The sequence below is a fragment of the Budorcas taxicolor genome, chromosome 18, assembly GCF_023091745.1.
Source record: "Budorcas taxicolor isolate Tak-1 chromosome 18, Takin1.1, whole genome shotgun sequence".
NCBI lineage: Eukaryota > Metazoa > Chordata > Mammalia > Artiodactyla > Bovidae > Budorcas > Budorcas taxicolor.
The window spans coordinates 42,045,001-42,058,439 of NC_068927.1; the positions used below are offsets into that span (position 1 = coordinate 42,045,001).

Sequence of the window (13,439 nt, forward strand, 5' to 3'; positions counted from 1 at the left end):
TTTCAGTCGTCTTCTTATTTTTTTCTTTTTTCTTTTTTTTTTTTAGAAAAATTTTTTCTTACTGGAAAAAAATCATACAACCATGGAACAAATTACTTGAAGTTTCAAGTGCCTTCCAGACATCTTTCTTAGGTTATACAATTGCACTAATTTTAACATTTTGAGCATTCAAATTGTTAATGTTCTTTTTTTTGTTTGTTTAAAAAATTAGGCTGCAGGTGATATTGTTGACATAAGAGAAGAAATTAAAACTGACTTTGAATTTAAAGGTAAGTAATAAAAATTTTTTTATATATAGTTATTTAAATATTTACCATTTGTATTGATCTTTAAGGAGTCTTATATATTGGGTTATATTTATGATACTTTTTAATTCATAAAATGCAAGCATTTGTTTATTAATTTTATAATTCTTATATAAAATTGTTACATATTTAAATATACTTTTAATAAAACACATTAATGGATAACTTTCTGCTGAAAAACTTGATTTCTGACTGATGTACTTAAGTGATTAATTTACATGGCTTTTCAAAGTTATTTAGTGCTCCAAACATCTGAAACTCAGATAATGTATATTCATGGAACTATTCCCAATTTGAACTTTAACCTTAGGAGTAAGTATAATCCAAGCATATTTTAGCCATTCATTTTATGTTGGGTGCCAGGCCTTGCCATACACAGGTTGTTCCCAGGTTTATATAATAACTTTCTCTTGCTGAATCGAAGATCAATTTTATGTTTAGGTTTACTTCTATAAAGGCAGTGGTCCTCTGGTCTGCTGTAAAGTGTTCTAGTCATGAAAATTTTTAAAGTTTAAATTAAAGTTAAACCATTAACAGAAATGGTTTATAATTTACTACTGTAGAAAACTTTTAACATTTAGTTTGGTTATTAGAGTTCATATTTTAGTAATTAACTCTGAAGAGAGCTTGTTCATTGAAATAGGTGATTTTAGAAGCTATGTTCTAGCCACACAGGTTATATAGTAGTATGTGGCTTTGGAAGGTGAAATAAAAGATATATATATATAAGTTAGAGTTGAAAAACAACTTAAGATTTTTGTGGTGACAACTGAAAGATTTGTCAATATGTAATTTATAAGTTTGAAACATAAAATTTGTTAATACTCTTTTATCAATAATGGTAATAGAATAGGCTGTGAAATATAATTTTGATATTTTCAAGTTTAGAAAACAGTTCTGTAAATTTGAATATATGACGGAGGTCATCTGTTAGCACCATGTCATGTAACAGCATTGTAGACTTCCTCCCATTGCCTTTTCAAAGCGTTAATTTGCTTTTTAAAAAGATTATTTTTTTCCAAATGAAAAGCAGGTAGATGTGAGTTCTGATTTTATCCATCTCTTGCCTCACATGAGGATTATAAATAAGATGAAGCAATTTAAAAGCTAGAAATACTCATCTATAAAATTATAGTAGAATTTTCCAAGGATTAGGCTCCATAGATTTCTCCTAGGGTATTCGTGTCGGCAGTGCCTTAGAGTTGAAAGTATCCTGTGACAAGGCTTTTATGTGTTACTTTAGTAACTAAATTCTCTTGAGTAAGGATGGAAGATGGGTATTACTTGTGTTGAATTTTGCGTTATAACTAGAGTGCATTGTGACCATTTCTGCTTATGCATTTTTGAAGCTCTCAGGCAGCTCTTTATAGTCTTTAATGTGCATGTGAATTCTCTGGGGCTATGGGTAAAATACAGATTCTGATTCAGCAGGTCTGGGGAGGCCCTGAGAGTCTGCACTTGTGAAGTGTTCTCCAGGGATGCTGGCACTGCTTGGTCCTTGAACTAAACAGGATTCTAAGAGTCATACATCCGTGGAACTCCACTGTTTGGCTTAAGAATCATGTCTTGCTCTTTCTCAACATCCTCCTCACCTCAGAAGAAAGTCTCATTATGTCTAGGTTTGTGCCTTTTAAAAATTGGCTGTTAATGGCTATGTCCTTTTTTTTTAAAACAGGAAAACACCGAATTGCTCATAAACCTCACTCCAAACCAAAAACTTCAGATATTTTTGAAGCAGAATTTGCAAATGATCTAAAATCCAAGGATCTGCTTGCTGATAAGGAACTGTGGGATCGACTTGAAGAACTAGAGAGACAAGAAGAATTGCTGGGTGAAATTGATATTGATAGGTACCTAATGACAAATTTCCTTACACACATTTCCTTATAAAATATGTGCCCCTTGAATAAAATACAGAAAAGCACATTATCCTAAAATATCAATAACCCTACCACTCTAAGGCAAATATTAATTCTCTAGAATATTTTCCTTTAGGTCAGTGTGTTCATGCACATGCCCCATACATGTGTGTGTAATAGAAATACTTAATATACCTGTTTCTTATTATAGGATTTCAGCCATATTTTGTATAGTTAATTAAGATATACCAGATATTTATAATTATGGATACTTTATATATTACATTTTAAATGAGTTATTTTTTTACTATAGTCAAGATAATGTAGTATGTTTAAATGGCTTGTTAAAAAGAAAAATATGCATTCAGTTTAAGTTTGTGGCTATAACATGTTTATCCTTGCTTTCCTTTGCCAACTTTTTTGTTTATTGAGCAAGTAGTTTGTAATCTGGGCTTCCCTGGTGGCTAAGTGGTAAAGAATCTGCCTGCAAAGCAGGAGATGAGGGTTTGATCCCTGAGTCAAGAAGATTCCCTGGAGAAGGAAGTGGCAACTCACTCCAGTATTCTTGGTTGGAGAATCCCAGGGACAGAGGAACCTGGTGGGCTATGATCCATGAAGTTGCAGAAGAGTCTGATATGACTTAGCAACTAAACAACAACAAAGTTTGTAATCTGGTCAAGTAGTTATAAGTATGGAAAACTCGACCCAATTGCCATTTGAAATACACATTAGTGCTCGCTCAGAATTGTCAGAGTGCTTAGTGAAAGGTGTTACTATAGAAGTTGCTATATTATTTTACTTAAATGATATGCAGAGTTAGTTACTGTGAAAAATAAGACACAGAATTTTTTTTTCAGTATAATTTCACCTGTACTTAGGTCTTTTTAATTAACTGATACTGTTTCATTTTTGTAAATCAGTTTTGAATCTTGTGATTTTCTTCATTGTGATTCTTTTTCAACTTTTGCATGTTGTTGTTTCCATTCTGTTGCATTTCTGCTTTTGTTATTTTTATAAGGTCCTCAAATTCTTTGTAGAATGAAGCATGCGAAATGTGTATATATGTGTGTAAATCATGTACATATGTAGAAGTCTTATTTAAAAAATTTTAATAATACATGCTTATAAAATATTTTGTTATGAAAATAGAAAATTAGAATATGTTACAGTTCTGTGGCTGTAATTTCTGGTCTTCAAATAGAGATAATATTCTCTGTGAATTTTGTCCTAATTTATGATGATTGTACTATTTTTATTGTATTTTATTTTATATGGCCAGTATCTTTCTTGCAAAGATAAAAACATATTCTACTTATGTTTGAATAGCTACAGTATAGAATTAGCACAGAACCATTTTTTCATTCATTTAAAAACATTTTTATTAACCTAGAAATCTAGTTTAAAAATATTCTATGCAAAAACTTATTTTTTACCTATTGAAATTAACTGAAAAAAATTCTAATGTATTTGTTTGACCTTATTTTCTTTTTCTCTACTATTAATAGTAAGCCTGATACTGTGAATGCAAATGGAGAAGATATGTCCTCTGAAGAGGAAAAGGAAGATCAGAACATAAATGTGAATATGATGCATCAAGTAACAGACTCTTTCGCCCTCAGCAATTGTTATAACAGTCTTACAAATTCAGAACTCTTCAATGGTCAAGTGAATAGTCCATTGAACTATTCAGTGAATGGTTCAAATTCTTACCACAGTAATGAAGATGATGATGATAATAATGATGATGGTGGTGATAATGAAAATGATCATGATACCTTAGGGGTTGAAGATAATTCTATACCAACAATATATTTTTCTCACACTGTCGAACCTAAGAGGGTTTGTATACTTTTAACTTTACTAGTTTTTTCATATGATTTGAATATTAATGATCATCTACAATGCTCTTTGAAAGAATGGTATTAACAGGGATTAATATTGTTGATAGTGCCAAATAAGAAAATCATCTTTTGTCTCTTGTTATGACCAGTTTTATCTGAAAGAGAAAAAGAAAAAAGTTTAGATAGTTAGCTGGTATTGATTGGTATGTTGTTCTCTTGAAGCCACAATACAATTTGAAATTTGGTGGTCGGGAAGGAGATCAGATGAGTATTTGTGTATATTTATGAGTAAAGTAACTGGCATTAGTTAAATTTTTTATTATATCAGGTTATTTCTGTGTGAGCATATAATGAATAGGAGCATGACAAGCAAAACGGAAAAATTTATCAGGAAATAAAAATTAGTTCCATTTCTCACAAAGTAAATGTAAGCATCTCTGGGTATTCAGGACTTTATAGAGTTTTGGTGTTTTAGAGCTGGGGTTACTAGAGCGAGAGCTTCTAATACAGCTTTTCTTAGTATCAAAAGAGTTTTTGTTCCCTCTTTACTTATTGTAGAATCCCCAGTTTTTAAATCCCAGATCAAAGCAGGTTGGATCTCAGTGAAGGAAGGACCTTAAACTCATTCCCTTGCTCTCTTGGCCTCATAATACTGCTTTAAGGAGCCACCGGGAATTTCATCTTTCCAATTTGTCTTTCTCAAGGAAACTTAAGGCATAGAAGACCATAGAGTGAGTTAGTAATAAAACAGGAACTCTTTTGTCTTAATTTAGTGCTTTTGTTTTTTCTTTTTCTTTTTTTTAGCTATAAGTTACCCTTGTAGGAATTGCCTGTGTCAAAGTTAACGGTTTGTGGTTATCAGTCTTAAGTGCCTGTGATTATTATTTAATGAAACATATTTAAAACATATTTACTATTTCTTAGGTCCTTTTAAGTGTTCGCTACTCTAATATGAAGTGAAATAATTAATATGGTTTTTTAAAATATATATTCTCATACTTCAGACTAAAAGAGCATCTTGTGAATTCTTTGGAAAAAATTGACTTATTACCAGAAAAAAAATTTTGTTTTGTGATTTTCTTTTCAAGCCTTAAGTTGGTTTTCATTTAGATAAAGCAGGAAGAATAAATAATATTTGCAGGAATGTTGTGGGGAAGAACAGTCATTAATATGGAAAGATGGTATAAATGCCGTGTAGGGATAGAAGGATAATGTGTTAATCCTGAATAGCTTTGATTTTATTTTTTGATCCTTAAATTTTAAAAAATTAGAGGTATTTAAAAATTTTAAATAGTTAAGCATTATCTCATATTGTTTTTATGACTTAAATTTTATATTCTTACTGAATATTTATTTTGGTTAATTGTGCTCTTTGTTTTGAAATGTATAATTTAAGCCAAAAACTTACATGAAAGTAATGGGTGATGTGAAAGCTTGTAATAATCTAGCATTTAGTTTGTATGTATTTTGCTTTTTGTATAATAATAGTTGTTGATGACTAGAATTGGTCATTTAAAACTAGTCCCCAACCTTTTTTGGCACCAGGGACTGGTTTCATGGAAGACAGTTTTTCCATGGATGGGGCAGGATGGGAGGGAATGATTTTGGGATGATTTAAGTGCATTATGTTTATTATGCTGCTGCTGATATGACAGGAAGCCGAGCTCAGGAAGTAATGTGAGCGGTGGGGAGCAGCTATAAATACAGATGAAGCTTCGCTTGCTCGCCTGCTGCTTATCTCCTACTGTGCAGCACAGTTCCTAGCAGGCCACAGACTGATACCAGTCCGTGGCCCAGGGGTTGGGGACCCCTGATTCAAGAAGTAATGCATAGAAGTATGATAAAGTAAGGTCTTAACTGATAATGCACATTATTTCAGTGTCAAAATATGTAAACTGCCGCCATTACTGTTACTTCTTTAATTGTAGAGTTTATTGGTTTTAGTTTTGGCCTTAATTTCTCAAAATGATAGTGATTTTTTTGCTGTGAAATTTTTAGGTCCGTATAAATACTGGAAAAAATACCACCTTAAAATTCAGTGAAAAAAAAGAAGAAGCCAAGCGTAAGCGAAAGAACAGTGGTCATTCTGGCAGTGGTCATTCTCCCCAAGAGCTGCCTATGATCAGAACTCCTGCTGACATTTACAGGTGAGTGGTATTCATAGACAGCAGAGCGGTCTGCTCTTCCTTCTCTCTTTTTGCAACTGAGTGTTTACAGGAAAAGGTTGCTCGTAACACAGAAGTCTCTCACTGGAAAGTGAGGTATTTTGATAGAGTTAGCTTTGTGTTTCAGTGGCTGTCACAGGCGCTGCTGAGCCCCAACACAGCTTCCCAGTTCAAAGCAAGTAGAACGTTGCTCGGTTTTTTTGCATTTCCCCCTCTTCACTAGTGCTTTTAAAACATTCCCAATCTGGTCAAAAACTGTTGTGTGTTAACTTTAGAGATGGCAGTTTGTGTTTCTGGTGTGCTGGGCCACAGCTTGGGCAGCGCTTAGTTAGTCATGTGGTTTACCTTTTCACTGAGTCGACGTACGCTCTTTCAATTTTTTTGTTGTAATGTTTGCTGAGAAAGCTGTCATTTGAAAATATCTGCTATTTTCATGACCCTTATTTGTAAAATAGTGAAAATTGCTAAAGGACTTCGAAAATATATGTACATTTTGGACAAAACAATCAAGCTGTTGTCACCCAGAACATGCTTATAAATAGACTGCTGTATTTTATTGGGCCAAGAAATTATACTTTTAAACATATTGATAATATAAAATGTCACTTGAGGCCACAAAATTATTGTGATGGTGAAAATTTTGGACATGTTTGAATAAAATATTTTAAATTAATTTCTAGAAAAGACTTTTAAAAAAATCATTTATAAATTTATCCTGTTTTATGTTAACTAAAGAGTAAATAATTTTTGTATTATAGAGTCTTTGTTGATATCGTGAATGGAGAATATGTCCCTCGTAAGTCAATCCTGAAGTCTCGAAGTAGAGAGAACAGCGTTTGCAGTGATACCAGTGAAAGCAGTGCTGCTGATTTTGATGATAGACGGGGAGTTTTGAGAAGCATTAGCTGTGAAGAGGCCACTGGTAGTGATGCTAGTGAGAGCATTTTGGAAGAGGAACAAGAAAATCATCAAAAGAAACTTTTGCCTGTATCGGTAACACCTGAGGTTTGTGTATATCTTTAATTCTTTATTTCATATAGTATCTTTGAGAATTAAAAAGGTAGTGGTAGCTCCATTTCAAAGGGATATGCAATTTCAAGTTTTCCCCATTTTACATAGTTATTTTGGGAGTTGAAAAGACTTAAAAAATTGTAGCTGCTGTATCTTCCAGGTATGGTCTATGAATCATTAATCTTATTGTCTTTAAATTATTTTATTTTGAATAGTTATTTATTGACATTAATTGACAGGGTAATGGCATTGTTTATTTTGTAGCTTCTTTGGTTCATACATATATTTAGTCTCAGAAGTCATAGAGCCTAATTAATCATAGGCTTGTACTTTTTTTGGTAATTAATAATTTATAAAAGTCCTTAGTAGCTCCAGTGTTCTTGCCTGGAGAATCCCATGGGCAGAGGAGCGGGGTGGGCTATAGTCCATGGGGTCGCAAAGAGTTGGACATGACTGAAGCGACTTAGCACAGCACACAGTCCTTAGCAAAAACAATATAGGTATTCAAATAGTCTGAAATTTTTTGGTAACAAAGTATTACCACTCTTGAAGTTCTGTTTTTGTGAAATAGGAATTTTAATGTATCTTAATTAGGATATGTATTTCATTTTTGGTTAGAAAATTATTTGTTTTTGGCCACGCTGTGCGGCTTGTGGGCTCTTAGTTCTCCAACCGGGGATCCCACCCATGTCCCCTGTGTTGGAAACATGGAGTCTTAACCACTGCACCATTAGAGAAGTCTCATGGCTAGAAAATAATTTAGCAGCTTTTTAAAAATAAATTCCGCTAGACCAGACTTATAGCCAATGTTATAAAATTAAAATAATTCAAGTAGCAGATTATGTGCATGGCTGTGTGCACACTCAGTCCCTCAGTGGTGTCTGACTCTTGCGACCCCATGGACTGTAGTCCGCCAGGCTCCTCTGTCCATGGGATTTTGCTGGCAAGAAAACCGGAGTGCAGGTTGCCATTTCCTCCTCTAGCAGAGCTCCCCAACCCAGGGGACGGACCTGCGTCTCTTGCATGGCAGGCAGATTCTTTACCGCTGAGGCACTGGGGAGGCCCAACAGACAATACTTTTCTCTCTTAAATGCTTGGGTAGAGTTGAAGAAGGAAAGAAGTAACATATGACAGATTATTATCTATAGTTCTTGTATATTTTGGCTTGTGCCAGTGAAATTTTAACTCTTGGGCGTTATGGAACCATTTTACAGTCTCATGAGAGCTGTAGACCCTCTCCTGAGAAAATGAGTGCACGCTTAACACTGTTACCCACCACGCTACACGCAGTTTTGTGTATGGGGAAAAGAGTGACCCTGGGAGATACCAAATAAGAATGGTACGGTTTCCATTATACCCACACTTGATATTTTTTATTCTTGTGTTTAGTGGGTATTTCAGATTTTAATTTAAAAAGTATTTGGGAAGACTAGGGAACTCAGGCCCTTATCAAACTTATGTACCCATTTGAGTGTATGTCACATACATATTAAAATATTTATCTTTGTATATGAGTAAACATACATAAAACTTCTGTTGCTTGTGCTTAATGTCCCTAGGTGGTACTAGTTATACTAAATAGTAATTAGCAATGGAGAGATCATTAGTATTTAGGTATGGTTTGTATGATTAGAATATTCTCCTTCCCTTCTCCCAATATAATTATCTCATTTGACCTGGAGAGTATCTTATTTAATAGTCTTCCATACTGTTAGAAAAACAAGTGATAGACTTTTGCTGTTTTTAAGTATCTGAAAATTCGGTTTTAGTAAGGAGTTAATGTATCATGATATAGTTAGAACTCAAGTCTAGAGTTTATTTTCATTTCATCTTATTTAATAGCTTTGCATTTTGTATTGAACTGTTACAGTTAGCATCTAGTTGCTATAAATTTTTTAACATCAAAATAAATAGTTCATGATTATGGCAGGTACTTTGAAAGATATTTTTCCTTATATTTAAATGTTAAAGTATTCTTTTTCAAGAGCATTTTTTGTATAATAAGAAGGCTCTGTCCTCATCTTAATAAAATAGAATTTTTAGAAAAGTAGACTCTGAATTCCCTTTAAAAAGCTGGACTCCACGCAGGGTCAGGGCATTCTTGGTTCTCCTTTGGTGGGGCAAGCTGGAGCAGATTGGCTTTTTAAACTACTCAAGTGATACATTGTCTTAATTGATTTGTTCACTTGGTAGACAAAGGAAAGTAAAATATACTTGACAGTTTGCATGTCAAATGAGTGTCAAATTTAAGTTTGTACATAATGAGTTTTTAGAAGATGAAAGTAAGGAGATTCCAAATACTAGAAATCTTAAAAAAAAAAGTCATAACAACTTGATTTTGATGGATCTCTCCTTAAAAAGATATAGAAAAGACCTACTTTGGTTTTATTTCCATATTTTGTACACAGTATATACATTTATACATACATTTTATACACATTATATATACACTAGAGTAGACAAAAAGAAAAAGTCCAGCAAATAGGGGGTTGAAATTAAAGAATAATTTTTGTGGTGCCTTGATTTCTGTTATTGAATTTATTGCATTAAAATTCAAGATAGACAGTTATTTCCACTAGCACCAGCACTTTTAATTTTCTGTTTCCACTGACCTTAAATAAAATTGAGGCAAGATGCAATAAAATAATCAAATAATTGCATAAATGGACACCACCTAAGAGATGTCACTGCTACTGAAACTAAGCTGTAGGCTTGCAGGCAGCATGGCCACCATAGGATAGCTCATTCATCAGTTGATGTTTGACACTCTAATAGAATTTTTAATTTTAATACATTATTTTTCACAGCATGGTCTGGATGTAAATGGAATGAATGTATGAAAGTTGAGGACCTTTTATTTACCCATTTTTGAAAATCCCATATGCACATGTGTTTTACATTTTGTTTTCTTACATGTGTACTGTTAAACATCTACTTACATTGGTGGTGTAATTAAGATACTTTTTAATGGTACTTGATTTCTATGAGCAATTTGTATTTTGATGTTGTAGTTTTGTGTATCCGAAAATCTTATGAAAAGAAATGTCTGATTGGCAGTGCAATGCAGGATAAAGATTTTGTGGGCATCTTATTTGTGTTTTGTTACCATAATCTGATTTTTTTGGTCTTCTAGGCTTTTTCTGGAACTGTAATAGAAAAAGAGTTTTTGTCACCCTCCTTAACACCACACCCAGCCATGGCTCATCCTGTGCTACCCACCATTCCAGAACGAAAAGAAGTTCTGTCAGAAGTATCAGAAGGAACTACAAAGAGGGTTTCAAAGTTCAAAGCTGCCAGATTGCAGCAGAAAAACTAGGGCCTGCCTAGGAAATGGGAGTTTACATCCTAAAACCTAGTTTTGCAATTGTTTAGAAAATGTATAGCAAAATATGTTACATGTAATTTGAAATAAGGCATCCTGAGTAAATTTGGCAGCAAGTTCTCTTATCAGTGGTATTAAAAAAAATCAAAGTAAATATTTAAATACTTTAATATTCAGCTTGTTTTGTTAATTCTCTGAATACCGTCAGTAGTCATTGTTTAGGTTTGCCGTGTCATACGGTGGCAGCATTTTGAATTATCTTTCAAAGAATGCTGTTCATATGTGTTGTTTTTGTGTTTCAAACTAAATACTGGCAGTTTTGTTCCAGCTGTGATATTGTGCACACCATATGGACCATTTTAAAGAAACTTTTAAAATTTCAAATAGATTCAACAATTATATTACTTGCTTTACCTTTTTAAAGGCACTTTACAAAAAAAATCTACTTCTTGTAGGTTTTGCAGCTAGGTGGCTATTTAAAAAATCTGTCCCTGTTTGACTGACTGTTATTCTGTAATCTCTACGGTAGAAAGCTCCATGTACCCAACAGAAAGTTTCTTTGATTGAAAGAACGGTATTTTGTAAAAAAAATTTTTTTTTAAGTAAAAGTTTTATGAAACTTGGTCTCTAAAATGTTGTGAACTTTATGATTCAGAATTCAATATAGAAATGTCTTTCATATATATGCTACGTGCACCATACAGTGGATCCTTGAATTCTACGATTCCTTAGGCAATTCTCCCCTAGTGTGTGCAGTTTTAAGTGGCATTTTATTTTGGGAGAGAAGGAAAGGTTGTCTAGATGATAGAAATACATAAGTAAATTTTCTTAAATAAGAAATTTTATGTTTTAATCTTCTGAACATTTTCATTCTTTAAGACTACTTTCATACTAGTAAATAATTGAGTAACATATTTACTTTTGGCAGAACTCCTTAAAATAAAGAGAAATTTATTCTAACATTGAAAATTACACTTGCAAGTGTTAATCATTAGCTTGATGCATGCTAAAATGTAGCTTTTAAAAAGCATTCTGCATCAGTACTAAAATAGCCATCAATGCCAGTCCACCCTCTATTCATGGCTAAATATTTAAAGGTTATTTATAGCTTCTTTAATGAACTCTTGCTTTAACAAAGTGAAATTATGTCCTAGAAAAGTAGAAGCTATTTGTAACTAGAGCAGCACAACTATAAAAATTTTATGAATATGTATCTTAGTAATAAGGGGATGAGCCTGAATCCCCACAAGTTAATAGATAATTCAGAACAGAGGGCTGATTTTAAAAGATTGCCTAAAAATGTAGATTTTTTTTCTTTTGTAAATTTTGATCAACTATATATTTTTAGTTGAAAACTTTTTCTCTCAGCCCATCCCCCACAAAAAAGAAAATAACCAAAAGTATGAATCCCATGCACACAAACAGCCCACAGTTCCAACTGCTTGTCAGGTGAGCCTTTCTCTGATTTTCCCCCCAAAACAGACGTCATTATGGGATTACTGTGGTGTTCTTTACAGACATGTAATTTCAAGAGTACTGTCATTAAATAATTTTTCATGTTCTTCAACTTCATCTTGAGCCTGTTGTTGTTTATGTAGTTTATATTTCTTCTTGCAAGTAGCTGTTTTCTATCATGGAACAAAATGGTAGCAGAAACAAAGAAGTGTTAGATTTTCTGCTAAAGACCGAATGGAGTAGTGTTGCCCCATTTCATAGCTTCAGGCTTAAAACAGAGTTTCAAATTGTAACTTAACCATATACCTTTATTTTTTATGTTAAACTTAGTATTTAATATGATGAAATTGGTCTTAAGTATTCTCTTTTAAATCATTGTAGAATAGACTGAATTTTTTTTTAACTTTTAATTTTGAACTAATTTTAGATCTACAGAAAAATTGGCAAAAAATAGTAGATTTCCCATATACCCCCTCATCTAGCTTCTCCTAAAGTCATTTCATCTTGCATGGCCAAAATACAATTATTAAAACCAAGAAATTCACTTTAGTACAATACTATTAACTAATCTGCAGATCTTAATCTGCAGATCTTACTTGAATTTCACCAACTTTGCATTCAGCGTTATTACTGTGATATTTGCCTAATGGTGGTTTTCTGTTTTGCCCTTTCTTTCAACATTTATTTCTTGGAATTCTTTTGTGATGAAAATCTGTCATTCACCTCTCTGACCCCTGTTCCATTTATTAATTCATTTCTTTATATCAGTATGGACTTGGATATTCTGTTCTATGAGTCAAAATCCAATTATCATTATTTTGTTTGCTCAAATTTTCTACCTTTGATGTTTAGGAACTCCTTTGAGTTGGCTCCTGAATTCTTTCAGCAAGTCTCCATCTCTTTTTGAACACTCTTTCTGACATCACAAAATGTTATAGGCATATCTTATATTTTTCCTGCCCCAACCTTGGAACAGTAAGCACTTCTCCAAAGAGCCCTTGATCCTTCTGTTGGACGATGGTGTTTAAAAACCAGCGTCTTCTCATGTAGGTGTGTACATTACCATTTTGATATTGTTGTTTCTAGGCTCTTTTAGCGGGTGTAGGAAGTTTTGTTACTAACTAATGTACATATCTATATGTTTGTTTGCTTATGTACATTAAAAAATGTAAGTTTATACAGATACTTCCTGTTTTTAATATAAGACCACATGGTTCATTTAGTTTTTTTTTTTTATGACTTCTTTCTTCAGTAGTGAGAAATCTAGCTTTTATTATATATAATGTGTTTACTTATTTTTAAAATATCTAATACAGTTGACCCTTGAACAACTCTGAGGTTGGGGCACTGACTCTCCCCACAGTCAAAAATCGGCATATAACTATACAGCTGTCTGTAGTCCTGTGGTACATATCTCCTGAAGAGAGAAAAAAAATAACCCCAGCGTGTAAATGAACAGGCACAGTTCACACCCATGTTGT

The 13,439-nt window shown here is 33.0% G+C and overlaps 1 protein-coding gene across 1 annotated transcript in view; it reads left to right on the top strand.

Moving 5' to 3' along the window:
* URI1 (URI1 prefoldin like chaperone) overlaps positions 1-11,219 on the top strand; it is a 60,359-nt gene extending 49,140 nt beyond the window's left edge. Inside the window, exons 6-11 of the mRNA XM_052656199.1 lie at positions 212-269; positions 1,981-2,155; positions 3,670-4,003; positions 6,004-6,152; positions 6,929-7,175; positions 10,315-11,219. Of these exons, the coding sequence (XP_052512159.1) occupies positions 212-269; positions 1,981-2,155; positions 3,670-4,003; positions 6,004-6,152; positions 6,929-7,175; positions 10,315-10,497 (1,146 nt within the window). The 3' untranslated portion in view covers positions 10,498-11,219. The remainder of the gene's footprint in view (positions 1-211; positions 270-1,980; positions 2,156-3,669; positions 4,004-6,003; positions 6,153-6,928; positions 7,176-10,314) is intronic.
* The last annotated feature ends 2,220 nt before the right edge of the window (positions 11,220-13,439 follow it).